This window comes from Plodia interpunctella, chromosome 11, assembly GCF_027563975.2.
Source record: "Plodia interpunctella isolate USDA-ARS_2022_Savannah chromosome 11, ilPloInte3.2, whole genome shotgun sequence".
NCBI classification, from domain to species: Eukaryota; Metazoa; Arthropoda; class Insecta; order Lepidoptera; family Pyralidae; genus Plodia; species Plodia interpunctella.
The window spans coordinates 2,751,542-2,763,904 of record NC_071304.1 but is presented as its reverse complement, the minus strand read 5'-3'; the positions used below and the strand labels follow the sequence as shown (position 1 = coordinate 2,763,904).

Genomic DNA, 12,363 nt, shown 5'->3' with positions numbered 1-12,363 from the left:
ATAAGGCGAATTATTTAATTGACAATTTCAACTAAATTGTGTGGTCACAAAATATATTAAAAACGGAACAAGTTAACAAAAAGTAAGTACCTAGATGGTCTCACGCAATTCTCTGCATGTCAAACAGAAAATATCAGACTTAGGTAACGCAAATAGTTCTAAGTAATAGACTTCCTATCTGACTAAATATATAATACGAACGGTATATTTGAGTCTCGTTAGCAATTACAATTACACCAGTAAATCATTGCAGCCGACATGATAATGATTAAAAGTTGTAAAGATATTTTCTAAGAAATAGCACAGGTAATCACAAAGGAGTTTTTCTGTCATCATTTGAAGTTCAACGATTACGTTTAATAGCTAACAATGTAAATGTTAATTGAAAAATAATTTCTTTTTGTTTTTATGATTCTGTTTTTAAGTAAGATTGATTACGAGTGTTTAATGTAAACGACCTTACCTCGATAAACAGTATAATATAAAGAAAATAGAATCATTCTAGTTATTAACGGTACAAACAAAAGAAAAAGAAGAAACGTAATTTAGAGTTTTATTAAGGCACGCGTTATATTGTTATACATACGAGGGTAAATCAAAAAGTTCTTAGAATCACTATAAAAAAACCAGGAGATGTGTACAAAAATATTTTATTTTTCAACGTAATCTCCTTCTAATTCAATACATTTAGTATACCGCTTCTCTAACTTTCTAATTCCTTCAAAAAAAAAATCATTTTCTTGACTCTCAAAAAAGTCGTCTACGGCAGCCATAACTGCGTCGTCATCACTATATTTAGTTCCACGGATGTGCTCCTTTAATTTTGGAAATAGGTGAAAGTCACTAGGGGCTAAGTCCGGAGAATATGGTGGGTGATCAAGAAGATCGAAGCCAGCACTGCGGATTGCCGTGAGCGCAACTTCGGACCGATGCGCAGGAGCGTTATCGTGAAGAAACAACACGCCCAATGACAGTTTTCCTCGCCGTTTTTCCTTTATATTTTCACGCACTTTTGGAAATAAATTAGCATAGTAGGATCCAGTAATGGTCTGTCCTTTCGGCATGTAATCGATAAAAAGGATTCCTTCACTATCCCAGAACACAGAGGCCATAACTTTGCCGGCGGTAGGAGCAACGCGAAATTTCTTCATTGGTGGCGATGATGGCCGTTTCCAAGACATGCTTTGTCTTTTAGTTTCGGGATCAAAATGGTGGACCCATGTTTCATCCATGGTAACAACACGACGGCAAAATTCATCCGGATCGGACTGTAATATTTCAAGATTGCGCTTTGAAATTTCCAAACGACGTTTTTTGTTTTCTTCTGTTAACATTCGTGGTACCCATCTTGCCGACACTTTTCTGAACCCCAAGGAATCTGTTAAAATGGATTGGATGCTTCCAAATGAAATCTTTAGGACCTCGGCTAAATGTTTTATAGTTATTCTTCTGTCTTCCAGAACTAACTTCTCGACCTTTTTGATATTTTCTTCTGTGATGGAGGTTGACGGCCGCCCGGAACGCAGATCATCTTCACAAGTTGATCTACCCCTTTTAAATTCCGAAACCCAGTAAGCTACTGTAGAATAGGGTAAAGCATTATCCCCTAATGTCTCCTGAATATCCAAAAAAAATTCCTTAGTGGACATTTTTTTTAGGCACAGATACTTTATCACCGCACGTAATTCGTTTTTTTCCATATTTCAATACGTTGGAATACCCTTGGCACTTAATAATTTATTGCTTGTAAACGATACGACCGAATCGATTGTAACTGAGCATAAACATTATACGATAATCACTCTTTAAAAATAATAATAAACTACCCACAAAAAAAATATATCAATATGTCATTCTAAGAACTTTTTGATTTACCCTCGTACAATATTCTTGTACTTATATCAATTAAATATAGGAAATTACGTCCTCGATATTTGCTGAGAAACATAAGTTTGTCATCCATTTGAATATGCGGTATAACTGGGAAAAGCTGAATGCCTTTGCGGCCGTACAATTTATTGTTTTTCTTTTATTATTATTTTAGTTTACTTGGGTTTATTATTAGACTTGTAAATAATAACATAATAATTTGTAAATTTGCGACGGGCAACAAGACGTGCGAGTATTATTGAAATCGATATACTGCTTTCACAACATCATACATCTCATTTATTGTTCTTTTACTGGTTACTGCACGGGCAATGGGCATGATCAAATTTTCACGCGTTGAATACAATACAACAAGATTTTACTGACGACAACAAAAGCTTGTGTACAAAATGAAAATTTTGTTAAAAATACTCTGTTTTACCTAAGTCCGGCCCACACTAAACGTCGCAAGCGCAAGCAGATCCATAGGGCGGTTAAAAAATTATAACTTTATTATTGGCAGTGATTTCCAAAATTAATTTCTGGGGAACGTCACAAATTACATATGGCAGGTGGGCGCGGCGACAGCAACCAGGTTTCCAGTGAAAAATGTTCTCTTTGCTTTTAATAATGTCCCGACGATTTCGAACACGTATACTTAGGAATCGACGCCATTGGTCGTATTGTCTTACATTGTCGTGAAACAATTCCGAGAACTTTGCTGGATTCGGCATACATTAATATACTTATTCAGTTTGTTTTTCAGTCAAACAGTCAAACGCTTTTACATACATACATTATACATATGTGGTCACACGTTATACGAGTAAAATTGGTACGTTGATAAAATCAAAAATCAAAATCAAAATCAAATCATTTATTCAGAAATTAGGCCTTCACAGGCACTTTTTCAGTTCATATTCTAAATTAAATGATGTTTACCAAAGCTACAAACTACTAGCATTTCGGAACGACCACTGAGAAGAAATGCCGAAAGAAACTCATTCAAACAGTGTTGGTCCCTATTATGCCAGAAGGGCTTACCATTTTTTAAATATAAATTTATGTATAATACCGTTTTTCATTGCGGTAAATAAAGCTCTCATATGAACTACGCAATGTTCAGACGTGATACACGCATACAGTAGGCATTCCGAGAGGTGAATAAACTTTTAGTGCTAACTTATTTATTAATATGTTCGCTTTCAATATTTAGGTTATTGATATATAAGTAAGAGTAAGTGAAGTGATTCTTTTTAAGTGTGTCTGATATTACTAAATGGTCTAAATATATCAGACGGATACGGCTTTTACGACTACCAATGACCAACTGGTGTGGTTTACAAACACATTCGGAATGATATCAATGCGGTTCTTTATACTTGAACCATGTATGGAAGTAAAAAAATATAGTATATCTCTTCTCTCACAATAAAGGTCGACCTCGACAAAGACTGCCGATCCAGATTACTGAAGATCCCAATCGGCCCACGACCCATATTGAGCAAGGTCTAAATTTTAGACGAAAATGCCGAATGGCAATACATGGAAGAAGCAAGAAGTAATGAATGACCAACTGATGCCTGCATATATACATTAATTTTACATCTATAAATGGTATACTGACCATTAACATCGTCTATATGTCCATTTCCAATGCGTTATAATCACTTTGTAATTATATTTCTATTCTTTTTTTATTCTAACGGCAGTTTCCGTTTTCGGACAATGCAATTTGTTAGCTATAAAACTTAAATGTAAATGACATTCTCGTCATATAAATTCACAAGCACTTCATTAATTAAATGAATCAACGTGCTGAATGTGGCAAGAATAAAGATGGAACAGAGTTTACCGACCCCTTTATCAGCTTTTAGTAGGTACCTATTTATTTTTAATTTTGTTTTATTTTTCGTTGTCTTCTTTATCGAGTGTGTTATTGCTAACATTGGTGTCACATTTTATTCAAGTCGCCTTAAGGCATCTGACACTTAGGGCTATCTACCGCTATCCAGTGGACATATCAGTGAACCGAAGATACTTCTTCAGTTTGTTTTCCAGTCAAACAGTCAAACGCCTTTATGAGTAAAATTGGTACGTCAATTCATGTGGTACGAGTCGGATTCGAACTTGAGGCCTTTGGCTTGCTTAACTACTGCACCCTGCAGAGACACAGAGCACACTAAAAAGACAAAGATCAAGCCTATCTAGCCATAAAAATAGCTCGAGTATATTAATTATGTTATAACAAATTGGAAAATAAGAATATTCTGTGAAGCAGTAATTATGACTCCTCTGTACTCCTATCATTTTGTGATTGAATCGTTTCAGAGTGTAATAAAATTACGTGCAATCAAACCATGTTCGTACGCAGTGTTCCAAGAATCAATTGAATGATCCATGCGAATCTGTACGAAAAATTGGTAAATTCTGACATAATGTCCCGTTGTGACCACCTAATGACGATTGGACCTGTAATTTTGCAAAATTTTAAGTCTTGTTCACACCGTCGGCTCGGTGCGGATTTTTGGAAATGATTAAAATAGGCGTAGGACCCCTTTTATGATCTGAAAGTGCGTATGATAATTGGCTGATTGAGTGATTTCTTCCTGTATACTTCAGTAGGTTATACGGTTATATAAATAAGTGTGGAAGAAATTTTATATGATAGTTAAATTTAAATTAAGACAACAACTCTGCAATGTTAATGCTATTGGGTATTGTTAATGACGATTGAATATTTATGCTTATGGTAGGTATATTACACATCTAGGTAGTTTTAATGACGTTTTAAATTTGATTAAAATTCCAAAAGTGCTAAAATATTTCCCAGAAGTCGTGGACAGAAAGTCGAAATAATATAACCGTAAATAATCCATGAGATTCCAATTTCATCCGCAGTTAATAAAATTGCAATCAGAAAACACAATAATAAAGATCGTATCTCGCCAGTATTGCCAGTATCTGCAATAAATTCATCCATAATTCTCTAGGAAGCCCGCTGTAGTGCCACATCGATTCCCCTTGCGCTTGCCATAATAGAAATATAAAAATATCGTAAATAGAAATTCTTTTATTGAATACAAGCATTAAATGCTGGCTTGCGATGTTGAGAACGATAGCGTCGATGGTCTATGCATAAAATAAAAATATTGCTCCATGTCTATGATAATAAAGGCGGGCTCACATTGAGAGTATTGAATTAGACAAGGTGGTGACGATATACGAAAATATAATTACAATTCTTGAAGCCTAAGACATCAGGCTATTAGTAGTATATTTTTTCTTGCTTTTCTAATTTTTAGTATTAGCAAGTTCTTAATAAGAAAATGTAGGAGTAGGTAACCCAATAAAATTTAAACCTTTATTTCCCAGAATGTTGGATTGAATTAAAATGTTTCGGTATACCTGTTTCACATTCTATCATTACAATTAATGTTTGCATATCACACTATGACTTGTTTACTAATAATATACAATACGTTTTTTTCACATAAAACCATACATTAATCTGGGCAAATAAAATACTTCTCTATACAAAATGAATAACTTACAGAATACTTGAATACAATGCGACATTGTTCAAATAGAAATTATAACCTGTACGAATTTATTAACGACATTATCCTACCCTCAAATAGATACTTAGCAAATCCCCCCCCCCCTCCACCAATCCCCTGTGACATTAAAACATTGAGGAGACTAAATTAAACCTCGCCAAAACTGTTGTCTGGCGGCCCAAGGCGGTCGTTTGTTTTAATACAATAACCTCAGTCATCTCTCTCACTCCTCCTATTAGTTGTATACGGCTGTCTCTATCACTTTGGCGTAAGCAATGGTTTACATTGACCGAGCTAGAGCTAGTCGAGTAGTAGATTAGCTGGTAATGGTACAATGTGTAAAAATTAATTATTTTCAAGACATTTTTAAGGACACCATAGTTTCATTAAAAGTTTTACTGATCAGACTGTATACTGTATAGACATAAAAAGTCATTTGGCACATCCTTAATATATATAAAAAACATAAGTTAAAAAACCTTGACAAAATATTAAATGTCATCAGCTGCAATTGAAATTATTGTTCGTCATTTTAATTAAGATCACGGACATAAGCAACATACGTTGCATTTTTTCTACTTTTAATAAAGTACTGTCATTAGTACTAGTGCTCGCCTTTTAACTCGTTCAATGTAAACTATGCATAATTCGGCATTTTCCCTTAAGGCGACATCATAACATATGAGCTCAGAATAAACATGTAAGAATCTATTCTCATTATGTAACGTGATTAATATTAAGTCGTTAGTTCCTTCAACGGTCTTATAGATGTGGGCATAATCAAGCACTGTTCGATTCCAGGTTTATACCTTTATTAGACAGTTTGACACAACTATAATAATAATCCAAACGTATTGAAATAGAATAGTTTATCTGTTTTTGTTGACTATGTCTTTATTGGCATCTAGTTGTGTTGTTGCTAATGTTGTCTTGTCTGATAAAATTAATAGAAACATGTTGTTTGGTGTCCGTACTAGAATAGGACCCCTGCATATCGTCCCGTGGATCATAAGAGTCGACTAAAGGACTTAAAGCCTTAATAGCTGATAGGCACCAATTGCATTCCCAAAGAGATATGATATCAGCCTGGCGGCTGGTCGCAAAATCACTACTTCGTACCATCCTAAACACTATAGTGATTAAAATATGCCGCCGCTTATTTACTTGTTCAAACTTAAGTTAGTGATGATTTTGTACTACTATGCAAGCAGATGGAAAGTGGTCACCGCAGCCTATGGACGTCCGCAACACCTCTTAATCATAACTCAATACCAAGAGAAAAATCATCAAATTTTCGCCAAATATGCTCGCTCAACATACAAAACTCATAACATGAGATACAAGTATCCCACTCGATGTAATGTCATAATTTAGTAAATCTCGCTTTTACCAAATTATAACAGCTAGCGTAACGACATGTTCATGCACAAAACAATCGCAGTACAGAAATTAAGCCGCCTATTGTATTGGGTATATCCCTTAACGTCTTTGTTTATACATCATAATAAGTTTGATGCAAATTTGCAGTTACTTTTACATACTTTCTCTAAGGATGGATGCCTAATTTTGACATGTTTATTTATCAGTATGCAACAACTGGCATCAAAATGCAGGTTACTTATAATATTTTGTTAATTATAAAATTTATCATCTAATAATGAAGATCTTGTAAGTCCTTACATGGTTCCTCTTCAAACTTGTGAAAAAGTACAAGTAAAATAACACTGTCAAAATTTCATCATTCTACTTACTACAGTATTTTCTTTGTATGTATAAAAAAGTGTAATAAAAAGAAATATAAAAACCGAATGAAAAACTTCTGAAAATCTGTTAAAACATAAAGTTTATGCATAAAACATAACTTCTGTACCGGAATGTGTTTTGTGACCGGGAGCGCGTTCCTTAATCACTTCTAATTTATTTAGCCCTCTGAGGGAACCCGCGTTATTTATCGTCGTCCCTTTCTAACCCAGGCCTGGATCATACGGCCATCTCGCTCGGGACCATTTTTAATTAAAATCACCGGGAGAAAATTAGAAATTATATTCTATTTCCAAAAACTTGTTCTGTCGCTTTGTTGGAGATTATCTCTTTTTTATGAGCCCCGGGTTGCGGGTTTGCTTTAACGGCCCAGGAATTGTCTAAATTGACTTCGCTCTGCCTCTGTCTTTTATGTTTATGTCTTATTCATTTCAATCCTGCGGCTCTTGCTATTGGAAAATGTTTTCAGAGGATGTGTGTCGCGTTGTGTGTAGTCTATCGCTAAAACTTCTATTAGCGTTTATAAAAAAAAACAATGATTTATAAACAACATTTCTTATGATAAATTACATACAATTTTCCATAAATACTTATATTTTTTACACTTTTCATCTTCTTTTCATCGATCTCCTGTTTAATGTCAATCTATCATATCTATTTTAACTTATACTAGTACCTAAGTACAAGTTCAATAGTATTATTTGATTTTAGAAATTTAGTATTCCTTAAGAAAATTGACGGATTGTAATGTCACCGTGACCGTGGCAGTTAAAAAAACATAACTTAATTTAGGACTAGATGTAGCTTAATATTATATGTAATGTATACAATGTGTCGAATTTCCAAATTATTTTATCGTAATTGCCAGTTACAACACGCCACAATATGATATAAATAAATAAATAAAGTCGGGCTGTGCAACCGCTTCCTTATCCATAATTTTTGCTCCTGTGGTTTATGCATGCGGAGTGTGGTATTCGAGATGAAGACATTTGAGTTTCACTACCTCGAGATTTTGATTTATTGCGTATTTTCTGAGATTGTTTCTCGGTTTAGCATTTATGTGGAAAGCTTGCTTTCTGTACCTATTGTATGTTCTGTGATTTAAGATGATTGTATTTCGTATACATTTGAAAAGTCACAATTTTGTATTATCTATAAGTATGTAATATGTTAACATTCTAGTGCTTCTATAGTACTTATCTTCTTAGACATGTTTAAGGCGATACCACTCTAAAGAATAATAAGATGAAACAATCTGGAATCGAGCCGGAATCGAAAGTCGAAATCTTGCCTTACTAGTAACTCCTATTTTCAAAATCAGTTCAAAAAAACATGTTCGACACGTATACAAAAACCATTTACACTCGAATCTAATCTTACAACCTTAATCGTAATTCATAGTTCTAATATTATTTTTCAGGTGGTGTGGGAGACGACGACGGCGATAGCGGCAAGCGGAGACGCTCCCGGACGAACTTCAACTCCTGGCAGCTGGAGGAGCTGGAGAGGGCCTTCCTGGCTTCCCACTACCCTGATGTGTTCATGAGAGAGGCGCTGGCGATGAGGCTGGACCTCAAGGAGAGCAGAGTCGCGGTAAGTGAGCTACTGATCAATATATATATACGGACGGTGGTAGAACATGCAGAAACGCTCTCAGATAAATATTAAATATATATTATATACGTACAAATCACGCAGTTTGAGCTTGCCCCAAATTAAGTTCGAGACTTGTGTTATGGGATTGGGATACTAACTTATCGATACTATATTTTATAACAAATACATACATAGATGAACATCCAAGACCCGGGCCAATCACAAAAAGGTCATTTCATTTTCCATGATGACCCGACCGGGGTTCAAACCCGGGACCTCTCGGTTCAGAGGCAAGTACTTTACCACTGCGCCAACGAAGTCGTCGCCACAGATGACAGACACCTCAAAGAAAGGAGGTTGGCGGTAAGTGATGCTAGGACGGTGTTATATTAAGCGGAGACGCTTCCAGACTCAGATTCCAAATCAGATTTTTTTGTAAGCAGGCTGTTTCATGATAGACAAAATACATTGATGTCGATGGCAGAATTGTAATAAAATTTCTATATCGTAAAGAAATTTAGTTGCAGTATTACAACAAAATCAACATCTTGCAGTCTGTACGCAGAATATTCCTCCCAAATTGTTTGCATACAAAGTAAAAGAGTCATTAAATGACTCTTTTACTTTGTATGCATTCTAATTGACATTTGGTAGTTATACCATAAAAATAAATACTTTGCCAGTTGTAAACTCAAAATATTGACAAGGCAGGAAACGTATATCAAAAGTACTACATTACAGCAAAATTATCCACGGTAGTTAAACCTAGCCCTTTGTTAAGTTATATTTAGCCAGCAAGGGCACCACTTTTCACGCGTAACATCTTAATTTCTTTGTATGCAGCACTTAACTACATTTTACGCCGCATCTACACGTGTTGGGCTAACGTACATTGGTTACTTTTAATGACAGCTGAGCGTTGACACGTGATAAAACTAGGCAATGTTCAGATTTATGTATTTCTATCGGTGCTCCTTGAGCTCGATCGAAATAATATTCATGACAAAAATGTTTACTGATTCGGCGGCGGGCGATCACAATAGAAACTTTCGAAAACCTTCTTAAAATGTAATTTTCCTGTCCAAATTTGACAGCTCCGCATGCCTGGCTCTTAAAAATATTCGTGTCGTCGGTCCTTACTACCAAATGTATTCTGCCGCAACAATGAGCTCGCGCTTGACAAAGACTTGTGAGAATTGCGAATAACATCTAAAGTTGAAACTTGTCTAAACGTGGTGTCGGAGTTAAGGAACTCGTTTTAAAGATACGACTCATTAAGAACAAACTGTTTTATTTCTGTCTGTAAGTAATTTTTAGTTCAATTATATCCGCGTGTTTTTAGCTAAACCTGGTCCTCGAATTCCTCAACTTTAAAAAAGACGTGATACGTATCTGTTTATACATAGCTATATGTATTACTGTGATGACATAAGATGTAAAAATAATATAAACATTATTTTCCTGTCTATCTTTACCAAACTTTTATTTGACAATCCCATTGACTGACCAGGGCGGCATAAGCGTAAAGGCAAAGGTTTCCTTTCAATATAAATGAGGGCCGATTTTCCCCATTTCCCGGGGCTGGGGCTAAGCGGCCATCGGGGACTGACCGGCCGCCGCAACCCGCAACTTTTTGTTGCCGCAAAAGAAATTCGGACTGATAATGCTGTTTTGAATGGCCCCCTCCAAAAGATTGATAGAACTTTGGACTTGTTTTTAAAACATATATATATATATATATATATGTTTTAAAAACAAGTCCAAATATAAACAAATGCCTACACAGTATACTCGGAGCTCTAAATTCTAAACTGGTAAGTACATGAATAGCGCACCTTACATTATCAAAAGATAATTATGTTAACAAAATATATATTTTTACGATCATCAATTCATCGTAATAATATTAATATGATGAATTAATGTTACATCGTAAAAATATATTTTTGTTAGGAATATTCCTACACTCCTGTATATAGGACTCCCTCATAGAACATTCTCGAAGTTTTGTTCTCAGCCTGCATCAAAAGACGAACCTATCAAGTACCTAATTAACGAAAATAAAGTAAAAACGATGCAAGAAGGTATTACAAACGTCTTTCATCAAATCGGAATTAATTTTGAGCATTGATAATAGTCGCAAAAGTAATAAACATTAGCCATTAATAACGGCAAAATAGAAGAAAGATATAGGTAATTTCATTTGTGTAATGAGTACTGACGTCGATGCTATCAGTCGTTTATCGCTGAATCTCGTTCAGAGAGACAGACTATCCCGCACCACTCCTAATAGTTGGTATAAATCAAAAGATTGCAATCTCGGCGGCACCCCTGGGACGCGAGCGAGACGGCACGATTGAATAGCATAGATTTAAATGGGCGGGTCAGATAAGGATGGCTACAGATCCCGCCGCTCCGACCTCAACGCACCGCGGCTCGCAGGGACGTCACAATTCGATTACAGCTCAATAAAGTTAAAGTGACTTGTTTGCGTCTGTAAAGTGGATTTTTTCCTGTTCTTTGATTTCTCCATCTTCGTTCGCTGTAGATCTCAATCTTCGGTTCGGAACACAATATTGAGGCGCATCGACTTCACCGCTCTTTTGTTACTTTTAATAGCGTATCAATATAAAAGATTTGATTGATATGTTAGAAATCTTCTTGAAACTTGGATAGGTGCTAAAGAAAGTTTATTACTATGAATCTCACTTGCTTTTTGAAATTATTGTAAGCTTATTAAAAGTTAATGTGTTTTAAGCTATTCCCTTTTGAGATATTGTTAAAAGACTTCTAAGAACCATTTAATCATAGAAATCGTGAAGCGACGTACTGCGAAAGCCGTTAAAACCTCATTCTTCATCAAAAGTGGTGTATTCTAATCTAATTTCATCCCCGGCTTGCAAAACTTGCGAAAGCGGCTCAGTCGCTCCTCCGTAAGCGCGGAAGTATCGACTCCATTTTAAAATTCATAGCATAAAATTTACATTTATATGCCAATTTCATTCCCTAACAGGGCGTCGGCGGTCGGGCGCTCACATCAGTATGCTGCACACATCCGGCGCTGGCTGGATACACCCCCGAAAAGTAAAAAAAAATAAAATAGAAAATCGCCTTACATTCCCCGCTCGGCTAGGAAAGAAAAAAGAATGACGCGAAGTTTAAATATGGAACACTAAATGGGACGCTTAGGCGACAAAATGCGGATAGAATATAAAATTTAAGGATGTCTGGCATCCCTATTTTTCCTGCTGCGTTTCCCCTCTGTGCGTCTCGTTTCGCGCGTGCTATCAAACATGAGCCGACTTTACTGCCCTAGGCTTAGCGGTAAAAGATAGACATGAAGTCGGCCCATAGGGTTGCTCCTGAGGCGGCAAATTATTCGCGCACGGGTAATTTTCCCGCTCTGAAACAGGCGTATTAAAATGAGAAATGCATTTATGATCACAATGATATTCGTCACGAGCCGTGACATTAATAACTGTATCGTGGCTACTTGAATAATAGATTGCTGCAATTTTGAAAATATACTTAAATTAAGAGATCGAAAAGTATGTATTTTCATCTAGGTATTTGA

At 35.7% G+C, this 12,363-nt stretch overlaps 2 protein-coding genes across 4 annotated transcripts in view; both read left to right on the top strand.

Moving 5' to 3' along the window:
• krimp (krimper) overlaps positions 1-12,363 on the top strand; it is a 228,711-nt gene that overhangs the window by 125,184 nt on the left and 91,164 nt on the right. The window lies entirely within an intron of this gene.
• LOC128673745 (homeobox protein unc-4-like) overlaps positions 1-12,363 on the top strand; it is a 39,045-nt gene that overhangs the window by 18,401 nt on the left and 8,281 nt on the right. For all 3 annotated transcript variants that reach the window (XM_053751807.1, XM_053751806.1, XM_053751805.2), the window contains exon 2: positions 8,614-8,786. In XM_053751807.1, the coding sequence (XP_053607782.1) occupies positions 8,614-8,786 (173 nt within the window). The remainder of the gene's footprint in view (positions 1-8,613; positions 8,787-12,363) is intronic.